The following is a 25,707-nucleotide window of genomic DNA, read 5'->3' as shown; positions in this document are numbered from 1 at the left end:
TTTCCCCCTCAAGTGTACATGATGCATGTGTTATTACTTTATGAATCGGAATGACACACACATTACAAAGGCCTGCATTTTAATTGTTCTCACTCATCGGGCCTGTCACTTTGTGAACAGAATCAGCAGCATTGGCGAAGTGGCTTGTTCAGAACAGGCCGCATGAAGGGCATGAAAAGCCAAGTGATTTCTGGCTTTGATGACCTTAATATCGGTTCCTTCCTTTGTGCATTTGAAGCTATCTGCTCCGACCGTGCAGCGAGTGAGGAGACTCCAGAGGACTCTGATTTCTGCTGTCATCTGCTTTATTCTCCATATGCAGATAAACACTCAAACAGTAGGCTATGTGCGTAGCTATAATAGTAATACTATATTAGTACTTGGTAGTAAAATTACCGACTGGAAATGGGATTGACAGGCCAGATGGATTCCGCAAGTCAATCACGAAAGAGATGCCCTGATTGGCCAGATATATAGTTATTCCAATTTGTATTCTTACCATATATATTTAGACACTCTCTGATTTTCACTACACGGCTACTGTTGATCAGCAAGGTCTTATTTTTGCAGTTATGGAGTAACAGCGCTATTATCACTTCACTTCCGTCATTCTAGATATTATCTTATTTTTGTCTTTAGTCGTTCTAAGAAGAATAAGCAGGAGAAAAAATAAACACACTGTTCATAATGAGTCGATTTATTGCAAATTACGAAACCAGCGTCATGGGTCATGTCATCAGGCTTATATTAAAGCAGTCAGCATAATTCATGCATCGCAGTTGCGGTAAACTACAAGGTTTTGGGAACTAAATGATAGAGAAAGCGCACCGTTCGGCAAACAACTTTTCCCGAGCTTCTGGCTAACCCTATCCAATATTTTGTAAATTGCCGGAAGTCGCAACATGGCGGAAGCAGGGAAACAGCGAATCGATGATTCCACCACAACGCAAAACAAGTGTGTGCATAGTGAGAAGTTACGTCTACGAGGCGGCCACCAGCCAGGGGTGTCGTAAACACTGTGCCGCCGTGGCCCTCCGCCCCGGCTGGGGCTCCAGCATGGTGAGCAGGAAGGAGCTGAACTGGGCGGCCTGCTCGCGGCGCCACTCGAACTTATCCTGGAGGATCTCACACAGGCTCCAGGGCTTCAGCTTGGAGATGCGCCGCAGTTGTCCTGAAGAGATAAAGGTAACACTTCATTTGTCCCGTGAGGCAAATTCCCGGGCTACGCCAGAGCTTTGATGAATACGCACACACACACACACACGTGAAAGTCACGGCAGAATAAATAGATGGGGAGCGTAATGCAATTAAATAATATAACAAAAAATTATAAAATTATAAAACTTTATAAAACTATTATAAAACTTAAATCAAGCAATCTGATTGGTTCCTAACTGTTGTATATTGAGCGTATACACACAGCTATGACGCCCGTTCAGTTTACAGAGTTCAGTATCACTCCGCGCCTAACTTGAACTGTTGTTTGTTTATATATAAAAGCGATAGCATAGTTCACTGAAGCCTAAAAACATTGATTGATGGAGAGGGTGGAAATGTTGTAAAGCAATACACAGTACACAGTACACAGTACACAGTACAGTACACAGTACACAGTACAATACACAGAGTTCACAGTGAGTGAACTCGATAGTAGGCTAAATTGCCGGCGAACCAAGCTACTGTCTTTAGCCTTCTCTCTGAAGGACGCTACGGTGTGTTGCATAGCAACCACCGTACACTTTGCCGACAGCCAGGAGGGACTACTTTTTTGTATTCGTTAAAAAAAATGCTTTTCCAACTTTCTAGCTTTTTCAAAATTGAGGGTGTCTATGACTTTCATTTCGCCATACTTACGTAACCGTTTTATCAGTATTTGTCGTGCTCTATTGCTTAAGTATACAATTTACATATCATTACGAGTGAGCTGCTGGTGGTTGCATTGATTGAATTAAGTAATGTACAAATAAGCATTTGTAACCCACATTAAGATGATACAATAAGAATGAATTATTAATTTTTAAAAAACATAAATAAGCGAAATGGTTAAAAGTATCTGTTACAATAAGTTAAGAGTAATTTAAAAGTAATTTAATGGGAATAATTAAAATTTGCGTACCAATAATGACATTCAAGAACGCCATCTCGTGTAAGATTGCTTAATTATTTATCATGTAGCCTAATAATCGCTTAGTATTAATTTAATATTAGCTTGCTTCAAATCAGTAGCCTGCTGTTGCAATATTAGCCTACCGTACACTTTATCTATCCTTTACCTTAATAACCAAGGCCTCATCATTTGAAAGTGTAGCCTATTGTCTGCTCTTGCTTTGGGTTGTCTCTGTTTGTTTAGCAACGATAACAGAGGTAGTTAAGAATGGGGTTTCATCTTGTGTGTTTAAACGTTTGTGCTCACCTTTCTTAGAAAATAAGTTAGTCAGAACCTGACTTCCTAGATTTTGTCTTCTCTCCCTGTCTTTCTTCACCTTCCTCTTCTGAGAGCCAGAGTTCAATTTATTTAACTGTGGCTGTGACATATAGTAGTAGTCAAATAGTCAAACATAAAATGATCTTACAATTATGTAGAACTTCAACTTGAAATAATCCTACAAGAACTTAAAGAACATCAACCGGAGAACTATGTACAGGCAATGTACATAGTGACAGGTCTGATGGCCCTCCCCCGCCCCTATTGGACAGGAGCTCAGCTCCCACCCCTTAATACTAACGTTATTGGGTAAAATCGAAACATCAACCTCACGTCTATTGGTATTGATTGATGTTTGTAAAAATAATTATAATAATCCTTCCAGTTTTTTTTAAAAACCAGCCCAATGCAAATTTTTCCAGCCGTGATTAAAACGTGATCAAAAGTAGCCCAATTTGGCGGAAAAAAACGTACCTAATGATTAATAAATAATTGAAGGCAATACAATTTTTTACAATTAAGGGATTTAGGGATTGTTATTTAAAATATCAAAGGAATTGTCAAAGGGATCAATGTTACTTACACATAATGGTAATGCAAAATACTATGTGGAAGAACTCCTTCTGAATGACTCGTTAGGATGTACAAAATCACCTTTACGGTTGAAGTAGTGCTTGGATCTGGTCCCAGAGAGGGCAAACTGTATGGGAAGTGGTCCGAGCAGCTCCATGATGTGGGCGATGTGATCTGGGGGGAGACGGAGTAAGGGTCTGTGAGCATTGTCGGGCTGACACATTAACTTCATCACATTCACTTCAACATGTGAGGACTTGAGCAGCAGTAGCTCAGGAGGTAGAGCAGGTTGGCTGGTGACCGCAAAGTTGCTGGTTCGATCCCCGGCTCCTCCTCCTCCTAGCTGTGAGTGTCGAGGTGTCCCTGAGCGAGACGCCCTCACCCTAACTGCTCCGGTCGAGCTGGCTGTCGCCCTGCGTGGCTGACACCTCCGTGAATGTGTGCATGAATGGGTGAGTGTTAGGCAATATCGTAAAGCCCTTTTGGTACAAGAGCTGTATGAATTCAGTCCATTTAGTCACATTCACTTATGGTGCGTTTCCACCGGCGGGTGCGGGTCGGTTCGGTCTTTCAAAGGTAGCGGCACGGTTCGCGTTTCCACCGCCAAAAGTGGGCGGGGTCCGGACTGAGCCGTGATGAGCCGTACTCATCACGCAGTACTCCTCCCGTCGGGGTACTGAGACGCCTGAAAGGGTGCCGACAAGTTCGAGCTACACACGCCGTCCGTTGATTGGACGACAGAATCGTCACTCCCGTGCGACAGGGGGATAATAACAAACAAACACAGTACTACCCGCAAAGTATTTCTGGACAACGCCGAAAGCTTTGTTTATTGAAGAAAATGTTGGGCAAAAGTTTGCCGTCCTTCTTGGACGTCCTACATTGTTGCTCTTTGTTCATTGTGTCGCATTGTGTTCTTCTTTTTCCTTTATTAGATTTATTAGCCGTCTACGCTGTGTCGGGCTGCTGTGAGGTCACGATGCTTACGTAGCTGCCGGGGGCTATCGCCGTCCGGCTTAAACCCCGCCCTACCGTAAGGGTACTGACTGGCGGTGGAGGAAACGGGAGCCGTAACTGAGCTGGGCCAAACCGCACCTTCACTACTGGGCCAAGGCGTGCTGGGCCGAAGCGTGCTGGGCCAAGGCGTGCTGGGCCAAGGCGTGCTGGGCCAAGGAGTGCTGGGCCAAGGCGTGCTGGGCCAAGGCGTGCTGGGCCAAGGCGTGCTGGGCCGAAGCGTACCCGCCGCTGGAAACGCGCCATGAATCCACACGTATATTGTGATGCACCGCCGAGACCAAAACAAATTCCTTGTATGTGAAAACCAACTCTACTACAGCGTCTACTACATGACTCAATAGTAAATAGTGGTAGTAAATATCATGGGAGCAGCAGCGGAGAAAACCCCTGAAATGAAGAGTAACCCCCCCCCCCCCCCCGCCACATCCAAACACACACACCTTCATCTCGTGAGAAGGCATCAGCTGCTTGAGGCTCGAACAGATACTCCCCCGTGGCCAGTTCAAAGGCCTGTCAATCAGAACACACACACACACACACGAACATTTTGAAAGTTAAATGTTCGTGTTGGTGCCAAGAAACGACTGCACGTTAACTGGTTTGGCCGAAAGTTAAATGTTCGTGTTGGTGCCAAGAAACGACTGCACGTTAACTGGTTTGGCCGAAAGTTAAATGTTTGTGTTGGTGCCAAGAAACGACTATACATTAACTGGTTTTGCCAAAAGTTAAATGTTCGCGTTGGTGCCAAGAAACGACTATACGTTAACTGGTTTGGCCGATAAACGAATATGTAAATAAGTAAAGGATAATCACCTCAAGGCAGGGCAATAAACAGTTTGTTTAGTGGCCCGGCTAGTGGACGGTTACCGCCCTCGACTTCGTTTCGGGCAAGTTCAATTCAAGTGGACGGTAACCGTCCACTAGCCGGATCAAACTGTTTATTCTAGCCGGATCAAACTGTTTATTGCCCTGCCTTGAGGTGATTATCCCGTTTATTCTACTTCTTGCTTGCCAACATAATAAAAGAATTCAAATACTTTAAGAATTCAGCTTTTTCTTATTCAAATTGCATGCTTAATAAATGTATACTTTGTTTGAGTTCATCTCCCTCAAAAAGTAGTCCCCTTTAGAACCACGGTGAATAACGTTAGCGAATTTTTCGTAGGTGGAATCCGGAAGAATCATGAATATTAGGGTTACGGTTATGGTTATGGTTAGGGTGAGGGTTACGGTTACGGTTATGGTTAGGGTGAGGGTTACGGTTATGTTTAGGGTTAGGGTTAGGAGTCAGCGTGTGAGTTTGCCTGTCCAATCCTAGCGCTTGAGGCGGAACCTTTCCCGGATTCCGCCTACGAAAAAACACAGTCGCGACCGGGGAACATAGGACCCGGGGAACATAGGTACGCTCCCCGTTAGCTCAGCTGTAGCTTATTAGTTTCTATAGCAACAACACAAGGCTGCATCGGATCACTAGTTTAATGACATAGTTGCTACATTGTATCTCGCTTGCGAAACATGTATCGACTGACCCTCCGATAGATTTCCGACACATTTTAGAAACTTTTTAAAACAAGGTTTATCTTTACAATGGACCTCATGTTTGACTTTTCTGTGATAGAAAAAAAATTACAAGCGGCGTATTGATCTACTATTTGACGACGCTGTGCTCAGTCAGCGGGCAACCTGCCGGGTTAATTGCCTCCTCACAGCCAATCAGAATCAAGCATTCTTAAACGAGACGTAGAATAATAAAGGTTATGTTATATCACTTTAAGTCTCTTAATCACGCTACAGAAGAAAGGGTGAGAAGGCATGATACTTGGCAGTAATATGTCTTAAGTGAAGTGTTTGAGGCCCTTGAGACAGGTGCCTGTGCTTTAGGCGTGGTTCTGCGTGTGGAAATGCGTGTGAAATGCGTGGAAATGCGTGTGACGGCCCAGGGGAATCACACGCATTTCAAGTCAAGGCGGCCGGGGGGGGCGAACCATGCAGGCGGTGCTCCAGATGTCGGCGGGCGGGCCGTAGTCTGCGCCGATCAGCACCTCCACCGAGCGGTACTGACACGTCTGGATGTCCTCGCTGAAGTGCTTGTTCTGAGGGAGGAGAGGAGGAGGATGAGGGGGCTATTCAGGATTCCTTTAGCCCCGACCAAAGGCTCTAGCCAAGCAGAATGGGATTGAGATGGGATCGTACGGCCTGCGTGTAGGTGTGACCAGACGTCCCGACAAAAAATCTAAGCTGTTGTCCCGAATCCCAAATCCGCGGCCCTAATAGTCCTGAAAATTATACTAAAGCAGAATGTTGAGTAGTTATTGTCTGATAAACATTAAAACTGACCGTAGAGAGGTTTGAGTCTGGCTGCATCAGCCCTACAGCTACGCTGTATCTATTTTGTTTCTTTTTTTTTGACGTTCTACAATTAAGACAGTAGGCCCTAGATGAGGAGAGCGCAAGTTGCAGCAGCCAGCAGTGATTGACTGGTCGTGGCTCTGTGTGACGTCGGGTTAACTTACACAAAGCGAATCATCAACACAATTATTTCGATAATTTAGTTGTAATAATAATTTTGGCAAGGCTTATTATTAGCGTTAGGGCTATAGCCTGTAAGGTCCGATTTATTCTATCCGCACTGTTACAACAGTGCTTGTGTTTTTTTCCCACAGTGACACTTGAGTTCATGATTTTAATGTTGTTTTTTTGTGGCAGACTAAAGACTAATGACAGACTGTTGATCTTTGAATAAAAATACGTTTGGTTCAGGTTTGAAAATCTTTTATTACGGGTTATGCAGTCTAATGTCATAGGCCGCCGACAGCACCCCCCAGCTAGGTTTGCGTTAAGCATCAAAAAATGACGTTCCATGAAATCCATTGCAATCTCTCGAGTCTATTTCTCCTCCTGGCTTACACTCCCCCAGTACAAACTACACAAGCACTGATTCAGATCACACAACTTGCAGGTATATTTATATACCTTTTGACATTTTCCTGACAAGACAGTCGGCAGGTGTGTAGTAGACACATCCCCCTGTACAATATTATTGTTATTTAGCTATTCCTCACTGAGAGGAAAAGCTTTTACATACAGCTGTTAAACTGAACACAAAAAAACGACGTAACATGAGTTTCTGAGTTTGAGTCCGTTTAGAAATATCTTTCGTGTGCTAACATGCCTACTCCTAACCCAACATTATCTTTTGTATTTTACGTAAAATGTTTTGGGTCACTGACAAGTTTCAACAACTTGTCAGTGTCCTTTGGAAATCTTTGTGTTGGGACTGTGTCACTCACCACCCAGCAGGCGTTCCCCAAGTCGGCGATCTTAATTAAGATTTTGTCAGCATTCTGTGGCTTTAGCAGGTTCACAAGCATGTCAGAGTCAACAGTGTCTCCACCTGTTACCGCGCCCACCCCAGCCAGACCTGTATAACAAAGGCTTGTTGAATTAGACATTCAGCAAACTAGTATAACAAACATTTATAAAAAAATTAAAAAAAGATAAGCCATATAAATTGGATAAAAGGCCAAAAACTGCTCAAATAAATCTATTCAATCAAAATACACCTGTGTTAGTGTGGACGTGGCCTTAAAGCTACAAATGACTCAAAACAGACAAAGGTATCGTTGTATATCGTAGCATTCTGACCTTGTAACGACGAAGACAGCGGCGTTTGTAGCTGGCTCTCTGCAGTCTGGTGCAGCAACAGCGATCGGGGGCAGGCCTTGGGGCGGCGTGCTGCTGTCAGCGGGCAGGGGGAGGGCAGCGTGTCAGGGTAGCTCCGCTCCGTGTCGTCGAGGTCCTCCAACAGCGTCATGCTCCGCCTGTGAAAGGGTTTGTCCTGCGGCCGGCGTCGCTGCTGCTCCGGGGGGCGGTCGTCGCTAGGGGTGCCGGGCGGCGTGAGGTCATCGACGAACGACACGTGGCGTTTGAACCCACGGCCGCGGCCGGCCGCGCTCTCCTCCCCGCCGCCGCCCTCCCGTCCGCCGCCGCCGTCGCCGCCGCCATCGCCGCCGCCGTCGCGCTTCCGGTTTTCCTTCCTGCTCAGTCTGGTCATCTGGCGCCGGGAGACCCTGCCCGTCTGAGGGCCGAGGGACGGGACGGGGGCAGACGGCCACGGAGAATGTGTTGTTATATGAATGCATTTCATAACATTAAGAATAATTCTGTGTTTTCCTCCTATATGCATCCAGCAGTGGCGCACCGCCGCTGCTGGATTGTCAGCGCCACTGCAAAAAAATATATATTGCAAAAAAAAAAAAATCTATTTTACGTTCATCTATTTTTTTCTAAGGCTTATGATAAATATCAAAGAAATAGCTGAAAATGAACATAAAAGATTAACTTAGTTTCTGCCAAGTGCAAGGCACATTTGCACAATGATCTGGTCTCAGCAGATACCTTGACTCTGTTGGTTGTTAAGTCATATTTGGAAGCTCAATCTGTAAATTGTTCCCAAAGAAATCTCACCAGATGTAACCATTTAAAGGGTTATTTTCCTTCCGGGGGGGGGGGGGCATGCCCCCGGACCCAGGTGCTGTGACCCAACTCACAGCACCGCTGCTACAAAACAATCCAGGGGAAACACTTTAATTGGCCCATTCGATCTTGAAAAAGGCCTGCTCATTATGTGTGAATATAATTGGATGCAGGAAGGTCACACTGTACAGGTCACCCCTTTTCGGAAACCTTTTCTTTGCATGTATTTGTGCAGTGGAGTGCAGTCGATTTAAGCCAAATGGATGAAATAAGGTTTAACACAATAACATCTTACTACTATACACTACACTACTACACTTTTTTGCTCAACTTTATTAATTTTTTTATTATTACTTGCCTCCTTGAGCATCCCGAAATGTCTTGCGATATTGATATCCCCCCTCCCCCTGCCGACTGTTTTAGTTTTTTTAGTCTAATGTTTGTGTTTAATGTCTATTTTCTAATGTTTTGTGTGTTGGCTATGTGCGACTGTAGGCTCCTGCTGCCTGTCTCGGCCAGGACACTTTTTAATCTCAATGACTTTTTATTTTTCTGGTTAAAAATCTAAATAAAATGCCATTGTAAACTCTCACGTCTGGTAGCCAATGTACAATCCGCAATCTTTCACTAAAGTGCTTCTGTAGATGAACACAATTTTTATGTTTCAGAAGAAGCTGTTTGTTATTATTATTTTCAACCAACCAATAGTCGTTGCCATGCACTCAAAAAATGTCAATGCACTTTGAGCCCTGAATAAATAAGTAAAAGTTACTGAATAATTGATTTGCATGCATAGTACACTTTCCATTGAACAATTACCCATGTTGTACCCATAAATTGACTCATTTTATAATGTGATCAAATGCAATGCAAAATAAAATAATTATGCCTGCATAAGTAAGGAGAATATTATTACGCTTGCTTCATTACGTAATAGGTGAACCAAAATGTTATACAATATAGGCAAAATATTATTTAATTATACGCTCAGAAATTTGTTACATTATCGACCAGGGTTTCCACATTATAGCTTTGGGTTTAATTACAACTAGAGGTTGAGAAACTCTAGTTTCTCAACCTAGAGTTTCTAGGCCTGGGCAATAAAACAATAAATTATCGTATCGTGATAGACTTTTGATCAATATCAATATAAAACATGTTCCATATATATATATCGATAAGAGACTGGACCACAGAATCTAGCAGCTGGGTTTGTTACACAAACACGGTTCCGTACTTATTTAAAATATTTGAGTGTTTTTCATTGTTGTGTCGACATTGGAGTATTTATCAGTGAAGAACAGTGGAAGGTCGTATTAAGTGTTAACCAGAAGTGTTTAAATCCAGCATGCTAATTCCTAGTCTTTTTAGGTCATTACAATTATCAATAGCTATCGATATCGATCAATGTGATCAAGTTATATCGTGATATGTCTTTCAGCCATATCGCCCCAGGCCTAATAACAACCATGTATGAATAAGGCACACGAGGTCGGAAAGCCCTCATTAGACCAATTCAGAAACTCAATAGAGTTGACAGATCTGGGTTAACGCTCGGAAGACATCTTACCCACGTTCCCAATGAGTGGAAAACCCCGTTGAGCTTCCCCAGCAGGTTGAAGAGGCTCTGTGGAGGGCATGCGCCGTGATTAACAAGACACACCTTCACCTTCACATACCAATTCAAGCCTCTGTCACTCATAAACTCCTAATATTTGTTTTCAGATACCCACCTGTTTCTCTCCTGTGCTGGTATTTTCTAGTAAGGAAGTAGAGTCAACATATGCGCAATGTTAAAAAAAAAAATATATGCTTAAAACAAACATGAATGCTTATATTACATTTTATGTTATATTCAAGTCTTTTTTTTTTTTTTTATAATGTTTCAGTATTTCTTGCATCAATTTGCATGAACAGAGTAATACCAAAGAAACAGACCATCAGCAGATTCATCAATAAATGAGAGATCAGGCGTCACTCACGTGAGGAGCTGGATGACGCTGGGGATTTGGGCAGCTGCCACAGTTTGGTGTTGGCCGCTAGTCTCTGAATGTAAACCTCATCCACCCTCAAAAGGATGTTCTCTGGCTTGATGTCCGTGTGTATGATCTTGCATTTTGTGTGCAAATAATCCAAGCCCTGCAGAACCTGCAGAAGGAACAACAATTGGACTCAGTATCACTTTCAGTTTCAGTTTCACACTGAAATCCAAGTTTGTCATGAGAGCGCACGGGGGCACCTGTTTGATGATGCTCCTGACGCAGGGCAGCGGGAGGCCGTGGTAGTTTGACTTTATGATCCACTTCAGGAGCTGGTGGCCCAGCACTTCCAGAACCATGCACACGTCTGGCCAACCAATCAAATCAAGGAAGCACTCTCAGAGTTACACACACACACACACACACACACACACACACACACACACACACAGTTCCTAATAGCCAACCCCTGACAATGGCAGCAATGGAAGCAGATACATTACAAGCGCTACATATTTAGCACTACTGTTTGAAAACAACAAAGTATTCGACATAGTTATGATCTGTAATATATCATGGACCTATGAAATGTTCATGATGTGTAACATATTCAATCAGTACAGGATACGTTGCTCTCCGTTCACTCCGCTGACCCTGAAGTCATCAATGAGCTGTACCACATTGCCTCTCGTAGGGTCCTTAGGGTCGCTGTCTCTCACCTTAAAGTATAACAGAAAACTTAACAAAATACCGCTAAACAAGTGATTCAGAGTCAAATACATGATATGATTTTGGACTAAAAAGGGGATTGAACTTTAATGAAACACCGATTGCATTTGTAGTGTTATAAATGATGATAGTAGGCCTAATTATATCAAAGAATCAGAATCACGTTAGTTATATAATATTAATAATACTAAATACATTAGGGGTGTAATGATTCACGGATACAAATCGGTAACCGGTTGGATTAACACAGATGCGACTACTGGATTTGTGAGCGTGCGAAAAACAACCATATTAAAAATAGAACATTCAATAACACGCAAGTTTAAGCAAGCACTCCGATTGGTCAATTCCCATTCTCAAGCGTGTTTAAATGCCTGGTGAAAGAACGGACAAAAGGAGCGTGCCTAATTACAGAAAGTATCGCTACGCTAACTAGCCGAAACTACTTTCATGAGCCTAGTTTCCATAACAACGTTCAACTGACCAAGAGTCGGCTATCGTTACTATAGGAATTATTTTTTGATGGAGATGAACTCGGGTTGAATTTCAGCTTGAATTTGAGGGCAAATTAACCCACAATATGAAAATATTTTACAATATTGTTGATAATGAAGATGGTTTGTGTTATTGAATCGCAATCTTACACTCGATGGCGTTCTTGAATGTCATTATTGGTACTTGAAGCACCGGACTTCGTAACTTGTTCCTACGGCTGTGCTTCGCGTACCAATAATGACATTCAAGAACGCCATCGAGTGTAAGATTGCTTAAATACAACATGTCCAAAAACGGTTAAAACTATTTTCAGTGCACCAGCGAATATGAATCTGATCAAACGTGTGGAAGTCCTTTGCGTTTTATTTTTTGACTAATCAGAAACTATTAGCAATCAAATTAAAGGACATTTTAATGTACTCTTTATTTTCAACAAGGCGAACATCGAAAGTCACTGACTTAAACAAAAAAAACGCCATCAAGTGTTCAATTGGTATTTATTAGTGCTGTGCATTAAATATTATTTTTTAGGACCAATCAGATCCCTCGAAAAGAATCAGATTGGTTGAAAAATATATATATTCTAGCAATCGAGAGCAAAAGAGTCGAAAAAATAAATATTTTGTGCTAAAATTCAACAAATATTTACTGTATCTATCAGATTAAATCAGATCGCATCAGATCGTTAGAGCGTTGAATCGAATCGCATCTAATCATTCCATATTAAAGTGTATCGTCCCTGAATCGTATTGTAGCGCATGTATCTAGAGACGTATCGGACCGTCCTATAAAGGAGAGATGCACACCCCTAAAATACATCTAACATTATAATTATTGGGATTTTTCATATTGCAGCACGGAGACAGCTTCATATGGCCTGTTCATCACGTTCCCGAGATAAAGATCATGTCACGAGGACAGCAGCTGTTTCTACATCCTCTGTATAGCAGCTTCTTAATTAGAAACCACTTCTCAAGTGGTGTAAATAATGACATTGTGTTATCAGCATCGCAATGATCACTGTTGTTGATTAACAGCCCCTGAAGAGACTGAGGGATTCAGAGGTTTATTCCACTTTGTAGGTCCTTTGTTTGGACATTATCTGTTCCTATACTGCAACGTCGCTGTCACTTCTAAGGAGTCCTAATTAGAAGATTTGTTTTCGAACTTTGCGAGTTTTGCTATTATGCATTTTGGTAGGGATGTAATCCAAAAATATATATTTTGTTATTTAGACTCATACATTTTATGAATAGTTATATTAACTATTTTCCTGTTTATTATTATTAGCAATAATAGTGGAAGTTAGTAGCATTAATAGTAGAAGAATGTATTAATAATAACAATTTTCCTACCATGTTGTTGCAAGACAATACAGGATTTAACAAGCTTACTAATGGCAGATACAAAATGTATACAAATAAAATAACTTAGCAAAATGTTGTTGACTTTGATTAGAATAATATATATATATATATATGATTTGATATGAATAACCAAGGAAGAAAGAAGGCCAACTGACACATTTCAGCAGTTTGATCTCATCGAGAGCCGTCTCTGTGAATATTGTCGCACTCTTCACCACCTTCAGAGCAACGAAGTGGCTCTTCCTAAACACAAATCATTTAAAGAACGACACCTTCAGTGTTGAGTCACATTAACTGGTGCATTTTGTAGGATTTAGTGGCATCTAGCGGTGAGGTTGCATACAACCCACTGAATACTCCCCCCCCCCCACACACACACACCTCTCCCGCTCCAACGACGCAGGAGAACCTACGGTGGCCTCTACTGTTCCAACATGATGTCATCGTCTACCACAGCATAGAGTGACGAGGTTCCTTGATAGATTTTTTAAACTTTTAAAGTAATTTTGTCTGTAAAAGTATAGATCATAGCTTACAAAGAGGAAAGAGGACGGAAGAGGACCCGCTCCCCAATGTAGATATAAAGGGCTCGTTCCAAGGGAACCGAAACACCATTCTTATCATGTTCTTTTCATGATATCATAAACTCATTAAAACGTCTTTGATATATTACATTTCTGCCAAGTGGGTTGTGCTAGATGCCACTAAATTCTACACACTGTGTCTTTAAGATCAAAGTCGCAATGTGTTAGATTGAGCACCTCAGATTAAGTAGGCAGGAGACTTTCAGAATCAAAAAACCCTCAATAAGTGTTCAGCACACTCAAACTGGCTGTGCAATTGTGTGACGCAAGCGCAGTACGATAGTACGATTCTTGTAAACAAAGAATGGTACGGCCCTCGCCAGCATTTCTCCTATTTTCCTATTGATTACATTATTGATCTATTGGCATCAACTACAGATATGTCCAGGTTACTTTCGGCTACGAGCTAGTTGAACTGCGTGCGACACATTGCGACTTTAATAATACGAATGAATGAATGAATGAACGAATGAATGATACAACTGTGTGGGTGGCTGACTTACTCCATGTCCCAGCAGAGCCACACTGTGGAGAAATGGCCCCATCCCAGCTTCCTCACCACTTGGTAGCGGTCGATGAAGATCTCCCCAATGTCCACAGCGTAGTAGCCACCTACAAACACAATGTCCACCCACCACCACCATCACCATCACCGTCACCATCACTCTGCCACATGGCCTGTAAGTCGCTTTGGACCCAAGCCTCAGCTAAATAAATGTAATGAAATGGTCTGGGTTTTTAAACTGTTCCATTTGTCAAAAAGAGTACAACTTACTTACCTACGCAGTAATCCTCTGAACTCTCCTGCTGTTCATCCTCGAGTCCTAAAAGCTCCGGGGAGGTCGTTCGGGGATCTACCACAGGTGGTGGGTGAACTGTGGGATGGTCGGGCTTGCTGGGGGGCTCGTTAACAACAACACTAACCACTGTGTCTGAGGGAGGCGGGGGGCTGGGAGGGGGCTGTGTATTTTCCTGTGGCTTAAGGGACAGGGCTGAAAACGCGGCAGCATATGAGGACATGGTCAAAAAAGACCCAAGTCAAGGAGACGAAGGCGGCTCTAGTGGGGGCTGTGTGGTTCTCAACTCCTAACCTACAACAAAAGAGGGTATTCGGGATACTTGCAAACACAAGCGCTGGGCAGTCAGTGTCCCTCGGGTGCTTGTAGTGGGTGGGTAAGGGTCAGCAGGGGTTGAACCGGCAGTCGTGAGTCGATAGCCATACATTTTACAAGTGACTCCCGATAGGCTGTTGGCGATGACATTTGAAGGGGTGGCCGTGGGTTTATTTTTAGATGGGTTACAGTGAGTGGTATGTCAACGTAAATAGCCCCTGCAACTGGCATGTGTCGCAACTGAACGCTGAACTAAACACTTTTTGCGTTATCTGCTAACGTTATGCTTTATAGGCATATGTCTCTTCGCCATGTTACACGTCTCATTAAGGGCTATCCTTACATATTACCTAGAGCTCTGACACTTAGTAACACGATTAGTTGTGACCACGAATCCTACAAATTGAGTCACCCAAAAGTATTTCCAATATAATTGAACTCCCGTATCCGTAACTAATAGGCCTGTGTTGTGTTCTTCAATGGGGGTTAAGTTCCATGGAAACACCGAAGACCCAGAGCGACCCGTTAATCCTCAACACTTGTGGCGGGTTTAACTCCGACAACTAATTTGCCTCTACACTAAACCAGACAGTCATGCTGAAATACTTGACACCTCATGCTGTTACCGTCCCAATAATCGACTTACGTTGGTGGAAAAGATGTCTAGTCCTACTCTTTGGTAACTTTGAAACTTTACCCGCAGATATTGGCGCTGCGTTCTCGCCTCAGTTTGATTTGATGGCCCGCGTGGCGTGCGCTGGGAAAAAAAACACACTGCGCCAAAGGAGCGGAGTTGACGCGTAGAGCGGAAAGGGAAGCTGGACTGTCCCGCGTCCTTCAAGTTCACACCGAAGACATTATTCAGTCCCAGACCTTGTACTGTAGTTCATTTGAACGGATCAGCTGTCTCATGAGATATAAGTTATGAGTTAGAGAGCTCACCTCCTCCGGCTCCCAGCGCTCGATCCCAACCGCAGGGGTGTCACGGAGGACCGTCATCAATATACATCAATACAGATGGATGAAAAACACCTAATCTTATTTATATGAATATTTAAATGGAAAATTCATTTTTAATTGTCCATAGCCCCATGTCATGCGACCCATCGAGTTCATCGAGTCCACGTGACAAATAAAAAAAAATATATATAAATCGTTTTATTGGATTTAGTGCCTCTTCTATTTTATATGAATATTTTAATATAAATTCATCCATTTTTTTTTTTTTTTTTTTTTCAAAAGATCCAAAGTTAAGTAAAACCTCTGTGGTTAAGAGCGAGCGCTCGGAGTTGAGCCAACTGTTCTCGACTGATAACTGAAACTGAAGAAGAAGCCGCTGGATCCGCGTCGACGCTTGAACCTTCCGGCACTAGACAGCTCAAGTGACGACGATGAATGACTCTGAAACACATTAATCTCAAACCCCATGTTAGTTATTGTGCACAGGAATGCACGATCTTGATATCCCTATTCACTTTTGCAATTAATGTGGCCAAAACTACCGAACCAATCGATTCCATTCAACATCTGTCACAAAGGTCTATGCCCATACATTTGGGCAATGACTTTTCAGATTTGTAAACTTTATACTTTTTGAGGTATTCCATTTGCATTTCTGCATTTTTTTTTAGCAATGCTTTGCGCTTTTCATGCAGCTGTCACTTTATTTGTTTTATTTGTTTATTTGTTTTTTTTAAATCGTGTGCATGTTTACATTGTTTACTCAATTGAGACTTTTGAACTCTGTTCAAATCCCTTCACTTGATTTAAGCCATTTAACGTTTCTTTACGTCTAATCTATGTGGCTTTATTAAAACATATTTTCAACCTCACTTTGTACTACAGCACTCACCGTATTTTCTGCAGGAAATGCGTTTTCTAGTATGACTGTGATTTACATTTTAAGAAGCATATCTGACTACCTCCCTCATCTTACCTACAGAAAACAGATAACAGGCATTTCTATGCACATATCCCTTATGCATGGGATTACATTTTCTAGTTTAATATAAAATTGTGTTGTGTACAGTATATATACTTTATATTCTGTATATACATTGATTTTAAAAGTCAATTTATATATCAATAATGTGTCAAACAGCAACATACATCATGCACACATAATTTAAAACACATTTTAGTAACATGAAGACACTTGAAATCCGTTTTGTTTTGGAAATAATTAGGCTACAGTTTATGTTTATTTGTGTTTATAACATGACACTTTATTTAGTAGAATCAATGCACAATCACATATACAGGCCCACCCTTTAGCTAGGCCTACTTATGAAGAAGAAAGGCAGAAATAAAGAAACAACTAGGAATAAATATCTCAAAATCAAAAATACAAATAATACAATTTATACAACTAAACAAAAAAGCTTTTAATATCCGTTTGTTAATCATCTCGACGCGAAAGTGAAAGAGCTAGATAACTACAAAATGTTACAGGTTCATAAATAGACAATATAGTTTGGATACTTTTTTGCTTCATAGCTAAATGCATGTCATTTATTCTCAACTTACAGAGTACATTATATGAAAAATACAAGTAGTCGGGTCCCCAGTGCACAGCAGTTTGGTCATTGATATCAGGAGTCATTCAACGCTCGGCTACAGAATGAACACATGGCGTCTGCGCCACAATCAACTGGGCGCTACAGTCACTACTTCCAGTTCAAACAAAAAAAATAATGAAAATTGTTTGCATTTGATACTTTGAACACATCTAAAACAAATACATTCAGATGAGATCAAGATGCCCAGAGAGAGCGAAGAAATAGCAACGAGCGGGGGGACCAGACAGAAGAACAGAGGTGAATGGCTTTTTGGCAGATACCTTATGACGTGTTAATATTTCCGCATTGGTATCAGTAATCAGATGTCCACTGCAACAACAAATCTAACCGAGACATTAAACGACCTAGCTCAGTAACTTGAATAATATGTGTGTATGCATCACAATAACAGAATCGGTAACATTCATACGTAAAATGTTTGTAGTTCGGCAGGAGACCTGCTCATGCCATCATTCAATACTTACACAGTTCTTACTAACCTTTCCTTAAGCCTTTTTTTTACTGTTTTATAAACGTTTAAATTGTCCCCACACTTTATTGGAGTGTGAATCGGGAGGGTATAGGAGGAGGGGGGTAGTGTATATACTGTTAGTTAAAATGTAACAATGTTAGTATAGGAATAGGAGTTTCAGACGATTCAATACAATCTATTTACAGGCTGTTAATCAGCGCACATCAGCGGTCCATTCATGATCAACTGAACAGTCAACATCAAGCTATTTCTCTCCGTTTAGATACTAAAACCCTGTACTTTCTGGCGTATCTGTTGGAAGCGATTTCCCCAGGGTATTAAGGCTTACAACGTTCATAAAGTGCTCCGTATGACACTTCTAATTCTACATTGCTAAATGTAGAACCTCTATTTTTTTTTCTCATTAAAACCAAGTGAACTACTGGCATAGAATAATAAGCTACCGCTATAATTACTCATTCTAATGAGTCTTTCCTCTCAGAAGAGTAGAAGCTACATATATGAACTGTGAATTGGATTCCAACAGCTACATATATAAACAGAGAATTGAATTCCAACACAGGGACAACAAGAACAACAAATGACATCATTGCAAATATCCTAATTCCGTGACATCCTGACCTGCTTTTGATTTTGATTGAAGAGTAAGCTTAAAAAGGCTCAATGCGGGCATTACAGATTATTAGAAAGCACTTTAAAGTTTTTTTTTTAGGTTTTGTTTGTGTTTTGTTTATTAAAAACAATTAGGCCGTCCCGTCCCGTTTCGCCTAGCAACAGGGCGTGGCCCCGCAGCTTTATCCAACATGGAAAACAAAGTGTGTGCGAAATGGCAGATGAGAAAGGAAATGTGTGTGTGTTTGCTCTCGTCGTGTAGTTTCGTTTTACAGTACAAACACACGTTCACCAGCATGTCCAAATACTGTCCAAAGGGTTCATCATATCACAAGACGAGAATGAGCAATAAATTACCTCTTCAATATAACTCTGTATACCTCATAAGATAGAAAATAGTAATTTAGAGATTTATATATTCTGTAAAAAAGTATACCATGGTACTGTATATCTGTTTGGGGTTAACAGGAGGGGTGCCTCAATGCTTGAGTGGGACCGGGGGCAGCGAGTATTGACACACAACAGTAAGTAACGTACAGCGTGACCATGTCGTCGTCCAGACGCCGTCACTTGGAAGGGGGGGTTTCAGTGCGGCCCCACTGCAGCATCACAAAGCTCTGCAGCGACCGTGGTTCAGGTTTGTTAAGACGTTTGCAGCTACATTTCGTTGTTCAATCGGAGTGTCTTTCTGCTGAGGTTCGAGCAAATGAGGTTTGCTTAGCTTTTGAGGTCACATTTCAGTTAGGGTTAGTGTGTGTGTGCGTGTGTGTGTGTGTGTGTGTGTGTGTGTGTGTGTGTGTGTGTGTGTGTGTGTGTGTGTGTGTGTGTGTGTGTATACGTGTGTGTGTGTATACGTGTGTGTGTGTGTGTGTGTGTGTGTGTGTTTGTATGAATACGAGTGTGTATGTGTGTGTGTGTGTGTGTGTGTGTGTGTGTGTGTGTGTGTGTGTGTATGTGTGTGTATATGGGTGCGTGTGTTTGTGTGTGTTTGTATACGTGTGTGTGTGTGTGTGTGTAGGTGTGAGTGTGTGTAGGCATGTGTAGGCGTGTGTGTGTGTGTGTGTGTGTGTGTGTAGGCGTGTGTGTGTGTGTGTGTGTGTGTGTGTGTGTGTGTGTTTGTATACATGTGTGTGTTTGTATACGTGTGTGTGTGTGTGTGTGTGTGTGTGTGTGTGTGTGTGTGTGTTTGTATACGTGTGTGTGTGTGTGTGTGTGTGTGTGTGTGTGTGTGTGTGTATACGTGCGTGCGTGCGTGTGTGCGTGTGTGTGTGTGCGTGGACGCGTACACATGTCTGTATGTCGTCAGTATGAACTCTGCGGCCTCAGACCAGGGTGCCGGGGTCTGCGCTGGGCTCCTTCGGGGCCACCTCCTGCAACTGTGGCTGGGGAGGCTCCTGGTAGAGGGAGAACTCCACCGACCTGTGGTAAACAAGAGGCTAGTTAGCACGGTACAGAGACGCCCGCTAGCCCCCCCGTCCAAAGGTTGACTGTTTATTATCACTCATGTACCCCCATACGCCATGAAGAAACATTATCCATCTGCACTGCCCCTAAAAGAACAACACGTCAATCTAAAAAAACAGTCAAGTAGATAAAAGCCGATAATTGCCGATGATGACCAGACTATTGGTGCGTTCCAGGCAACCCGTAACTCGTGATTTCACGACTTCATACTCACGACTCACGACTTGTTAGCGTTCCAGGCAAGTCACGACAAACAAACAAACAAACAAACAAACAAACAAACAAACCTGCGGCTCTGTTTTGTGTCCGCGCCAGCAAGCCAGATCTGCTCGCACAGGTGCAATGACTTTTATGGAAGCCTCACTTCACTTACACGAGCAGAGCAGAGCTTGGATTGCTGGTTGCAAAGACGTTCTGCGCGCGAAGATAACAAAAAATTAACCTTTAAACTTAACCGACAAATCGACATGGCCGACCTTGCAGCATTTGTGTTTTTGTGGGAAACTTTTTATCGCCAAAGGAGCCGACGGGGAAGCCATTGTTGTTTATGTTCGTGACGTCAAAAAACGAACTGGGAGTACATCGATCAGACACGAGTTCACGGGTCGTGAGTTACTGGTTTGACTGCCGTTCCAGAGCACTTTCACGGGTAGAAGGTCGTGAAATCACGAGTTACGGGTTGCCTGGAACGCACCATATTTCCTTTGTCTATACGTTTTCACGCTGAATTCAAATCACACGTAAAGCGAGCTGCACTCACCGTCCGTGCAGCGGGTGGCCGTGGAAACTGGCCGACTGGGTCATCTGGGACCGCTGGTGCGTCAGGGGCTCGCCTTGGACCGCCTGGCCCTGGTGCGCCGCCAGCGGGTGGGGGTGCGAGAGGCGGGAGACCCCCGCCTCGTGGCCCTTGGGCACGGCGGCGGCGGAGGCGGCGGCGGCGGCGGCGGGGTAGCCCAGGGCGTTCCTCAGGTACCAGTCTCTCAGCCCCTCCAGGGCCAGCGCCTTGTGCAGGCTCCGCGTCGAGTCCTCCGGCGTCGGCAGGGAGAACTGCGGAGGCCTCCGGCCCAGCGGCCCGGGCCCCGGCAGCTCAGTCTGGTAGGGGTACAGGTTGGGGTTGGAAGAGGTGGAGGCCCCCGACGCGGGGTGGGGGACCTCGTAGGCTGACAGCGGCACGCTGTCCTGCTGCTGCAGGGGGATGAAGGGCCCGCAGGACTTGGTCCGGGTGACCTTCACCCGGCGGTTGTCCGCCTGGGAGCCGCGCATCACCATGGGGCTGTAGGGGGCGGCGGCGGCGCTGGGGAGGTGCACCTGGGAGTGGGAGAAGCCGTTGGCATGGGGGGGCGGGGGAGGAGGAAGAGGAGGAGGAGGGGGCTGCGCCGGCGCGGCGGTGGAGGAGGAGCAGCGCGTGGACGACATGTCCTGCCAGATCCGGCCCGTGGACTGGTACAGGTGTGGCTGCACCTGCACCCGCTGCTGCTGCTGCTGCTGCTGCTTCCCCCAGATGTAGTCCATGAGCATCTCGTTGTAGCCCGCGCCGCCGCCGCCGCCGCCGCTGCTCCCCCGCCCCCCCATGGACAGGCGCAGCTTGGCCTGGTCCACGGGGGACCCCTCCACGGCGTGGTGGTGCCTCTCGGGGCTGCCCAGGTGGATGTGCCGCAGCTTGCCGTCCGTCAGGGCCTCGGAGCTCTTGTACGGCCCGCCCCGGTTCGGGGGCATCCCGTTCCTGGGGGGGGCGGCGGCGGGGGGGGGGTCCTCCGAGAGGCTGGAGCGGTCCAGCAGCGCCTCCGAGCTGTTGCTGCGCCGGGCGCGGGAGCCGTACGGGCAGCCGCGGTGGTCCGAGGAGGAGGAGGAGGAGCCCTCCGGCGCCAGGGGGATCATGTGCGGCACGTCCAGACTGCCGGACCACTTCACAGCGCTGCCCCCTGCCGGGTCCGACCTGCGGTTGGAGCGAGTGCACACACGTTAAGGAGGCAGGACGCAGCCGCAGTATCAGTGAACAATAAAACCGTAGCCAATAAACACCTGGAGGAAAACACCTTTTTCTGCTTGAAGAATACAATACGTGAGTACGGTGATTGCACCTGATGATTACAGCCCCGACTCGACCTCCCGTTTCCCATGGGGACCACACTGAGCCTCTAAGGTACCGAGCTAGGTGGTGATCGCAGCGTTGACGCTACAGCAGAACGCGCTGGCGCCTGAGGATACCTGAAGTGCTCGCTGACGGGGGGGCAGTCCCCGGCCACCCGGGCTCCTGCCCTCCACGTCGGATGCACTCCTTGGTAGAGAGTGACCGGGGGGGAGAAGGGAGAGTCGTACTTACACTCTCACTACCCGTCGACCGCTGTTCAGTCGTTCAGCGGACACAGCTAGTATCCGGCTGCGGAGATCAGGCATCGAAATCCAGGCTTGGAGTCAAACTCCCTGACTACTACACTATCCACTATCCCCCCCTGCCCCCCGCCCCCCTCGCCCACGGACTTCCAGGTTGATGTGAAGCGAAACGCACCAAAACAACAACAACAACAAAAGAAGATTGACCTACTGTTGACCTATGTACCTATGTACCTATGTACCTACTGACACTTGCGTACTACTTCTTGGGTGTATATCTTTTGCCTTTACTTTACAATTGTGTTTTTTAATGTATTTTTACCTAAAAGGTGCTGTAACCTATGTTTATTTGTTACAATGTTAAAGTGGTTAATAGATCTATTTTCCGACAGCTATCAGCGGTTCAGGAACATGGGTTCCCCCAGTCCCTCCGGCCTGCCTGCCTGCCGCATACAGAAATCTAATTTCCCGGTAGCCCGTTCCCACTTTATCCAATCAAGGGGAGAGATTTCCACAAAAAGGGGCCGTCCTCCTGTGCGCGCTCAGGGGCCAGGCCGCGGGGTTTAAACGTGGACCGACAACGGAGGAACAACGCAACGCTACCGACGCCAGTGCTAACCAGCGCAAGTGTTCTTCTTCTAACACAAAACATCAAGCAAAAAAGAAAAGGGTGAAGAACGAGAAAGAGGAAAAGAAAAGTGCCAGGAAAAAGAGAGACGTTCGTATGGTGATGCACGGAGGAAGGAGGGGAGTGCTTGCTTGCAAAAGCGGACGGCGGAAGTCAGCCGAAACCAGCACATCGTTACAGCGCCCTTTAATTGGAATTTTCTCTATTCTCTATTTTTACACACACTCCTTTAAATCTTGAGCGGAGCCACTGTGACAGAAACCATTTGCCACAGGGTGCCATAAAGTACCGAGACACAGGGGGAGAGACAGACAGTGGGGGTGCCAAGCAGCCCTTCATCAGGTCCTCAGTACCTGCCGGAGCTGGTGGCCGAGTTGCGACGCGTCCTCATCTCGTAGTAGATCTCCACGGGGGACAGTTTGCGGCTGATCCTCTGGTCGGGGCTGCCCACGGTGAGCCGGGGCTGGGACAGCGAGCGCTGGTCCACCGCCACGCTGGGGGAGGACTCTGCCCAGGAGGAGTGGAGGAGAGAGGAGAGAGGTCAGCATCTCTCCGTCACGCGTTAGGTGACGGTTAGGTGGCCGCTGAGCTCTTGTATGGTTGGTCAATTGCATTGCCTTTAGCTTATAATGATCATTCTCTTCCTTAAGATCAGTCAGATCTTACAGTCAGTTACAGTTACTTACAGTCAGTAAGTAAGCGGCAGTGACTACATAATAAGTACTATGATTCTTAATGACGGTGGAATAACCTAACATTATACCATATCATAGTCTATATTTTGATGACTTACTCTGCTGCTTTTAATGACGTGCTCCTTTACTCAGAGAGCTTCAGCTTGGCTGAATGTCATTCCCTCCGCATACGAATAAACATAATATTACTGATCCAGAGGGGCAGTGTTATCTTATTAAATACCTAAAATCCCTCGACAACTGATCAGAATTGTGATAACAATTTGTCCTTTTATCAACCTTAAAATGTGTACTGACATACATTGCTGTACATTACTATGAACATCTATTGCGGTTTGAATATAGAAATCTGCATTTCTGGGTAAACCGAGGCAAGAATATGAACGTATAATGATTCCTCATGGGTGATAGTTGCATACAGATATTTAACTGGTTGACCCACCATTGTCATGTGATGTCGAGTCGGACATGGAGCTCGTACTTTCTGAGATGACAGCATCCTCTGGAAACATGAGATATAACCCACATGGTCTTACTTTGAAACTTTTAAGTAACTTAAAATTAGAAATACAGCCCATTATATCAGGCTATTGGTCGGTTTCACACTTATATTATGATTAAAGGTACTGTAGGTAAGAAAATTGGTTAGAAATGCCATTGCCATCTGTCAGCTATAAGTGTGTGAAAATCTGTTCGGGTCGTAATCCACCAGCATCTACATAAGCTCCCCCGGACCGCTTCCTCATCAGGACATCTCTTCCCTGATTGGTTCAGGTCATTTTTCCATCTTGACTGTCAATGACACACATGTGAATGTAACACTTCTGAATGGAGAGACATGTAGGGTGATTAAGAGCAGAGAGGGAGGGGCATTTTGTTGGGTTGTTTATTTTTTTTGTTGGGTTGTATATCTAAATCTTATTCTTCTGCTCTATTCCTCTCTCTCTCTCTCTCTCTCTCTCTCTCTCTTTAAACCTCTCACATCATACCTACAGCACCTTTGACCTCCCTCTGACCACGTACCCGTGTGGCAGCCTCGATGCATGGTCCTCTTGTTGTTCAGGACATTCCGGTCGGACTCGGTGCTCCTGTACAGAGGGCCCGTGAAGTGTTTCTGCTTTCGTAGGCCTGATTCATCCTGGGTGTGAGACAGTGGATCAGGTTACAGTGCAGTGACAACACCACTACTACAGACACCGTTTGTACCAACACGTGCATCCATGCTATTGATACACCAACGCAATCGATTCCTGTACTACTGTTTTTGTTAAGGTGTGAGGATACGGGAACGTTACGTTTGGGTATAACATTCTAAATGTTTACATGTAGGTAGGAGGTTAGATGGCTGACTTCAAAAAAACAACAACAATGTACAACAATAAGATATTCAAATATTAATAAGGACATTGTGCCAATGTCCTCGCCACACTCCTTTCGCTGGGCTGCTACAGAACATGTATTGTGTGAGTTTTGATGGACAATACATGAGATGGAGCTCCGTGCTGCCATGTAGCAGAGTGTGGCCCTACATGGGCCACACTCTGCACAGAGGTTATCACCACACACACTCCCCGAGTGTGGTGTAGTGATAACCTCGGTGCTTTGCAGCCCCACCCAGCCCCAGAGTATATAATCAGTCTGACCAGGGCCAGGTGAGGCTGCTTCAACCTGCCATCAACCACACCACACCACAACAAAGCCCTCAAACCATCGAAGGGAACATCTTGATATAGTTGCCCCCCCCCCACCGTGTTCACGCACCTCAGACTTGGAGCCCACCCTCCGCTGCACCAACGGCGGTCTCTCGCCCTCCTCCAGGGGAAACCCACGGGACAGCTTCCCCGTCAACTCCTGCAGGAGACAACAACACAACACATTGACAACTCAGAGGATTGTTAAAGTGCTAAAATGCGGATTCAAGCCCTGTTTCAAGTCAAGCACTAATATTTTAGTAATTTATTCAAAGTGAGTGAATTTGTTTATGGAAAACATTTCACGAATGAGCAAGTGGGTAGACCGCAGGGCTGACCCGTACTTGGGGTTTGAACGCAGAACCTTTCAGCTGGGAGTCACACACACACACCATCCTAACCACGAAACCACTTCACCATGTGAAGAATACGAGAATGGGGAGCATACTGAGATGACCTCACACTCTGCTTCCCT

The 25,707-nt window shown here is 44.7% G+C and overlaps 2 protein-coding genes across 2 annotated transcripts in view; both read right to left on the bottom strand.

The window, feature by feature from the left end:
• Positions 1-697: 697 nt before the first annotated feature.
• Positions 698-15,528, bottom strand: LOC311338495 (SRSF protein kinase 3-like). Its single transcript, XM_084463775.1, has 15 exons — positions 15,404-15,528; positions 14,425-14,736; positions 14,149-14,257; positions 13,217-13,304; positions 11,099-11,189; positions 10,731-10,837; positions 10,474-10,639; positions 10,225-10,250; positions 10,062-10,118; positions 7,661-8,093; positions 7,306-7,436; positions 6,001-6,108; positions 4,456-4,525; positions 3,080-3,172; positions 698-1,171 (listed from the first exon to the last, which is right to left on the bottom strand). The coding sequence occupies exons 2-15, from the start codon at positions 14,663-14,665 to the stop codon at positions 981-983; spliced, it is 1,911 nt and encodes a 636-aa protein (XP_084319901.1). The 5' UTR covers positions 14,666-14,736; positions 15,404-15,528; the 3' UTR covers positions 698-980.
• A 4,182-nt stretch (positions 15,529-19,710) lies between these two features.
• ccdc120b (coiled-coil domain containing 120b) overlaps positions 19,711-25,707 on the bottom strand; it is a gene marked incomplete at its 5' end in the record, with an annotated part of 12,087 nt that continues 6,090 nt past the window's right edge. Inside the window, 6 exons of the mRNA XM_084463461.1 lie at positions 19,711-19,839; positions 20,645-21,820; positions 23,200-23,353; positions 23,984-24,043; positions 24,565-24,679; positions 25,303-25,392. Of these exons, the coding sequence (XP_084319587.1) occupies positions 19,743-19,839; positions 20,645-21,820; positions 23,200-23,353; positions 23,984-24,043; positions 24,565-24,679; positions 25,303-25,392 (1,692 nt within the window). The 3' untranslated portion in view covers positions 19,711-19,742. The remainder of the gene's footprint in view (positions 19,840-20,644; positions 21,821-23,199; positions 23,354-23,983; positions 24,044-24,564; positions 24,680-25,302; positions 25,393-25,707) is intronic.

The sequence above is a fragment of the Micromesistius poutassou genome (assembly GCF_964030765.1).
Source record: "Micromesistius poutassou genome assembly, chromosome: 2".
Taxonomy (NCBI): domain Eukaryota; kingdom Metazoa; phylum Chordata; class Actinopteri; order Gadiformes; family Gadidae; genus Micromesistius; species Micromesistius poutassou.
The sequence above is the reverse complement of the archived record's forward strand: the minus strand, read 5'-3'. Positions and strand labels throughout refer to the sequence as shown.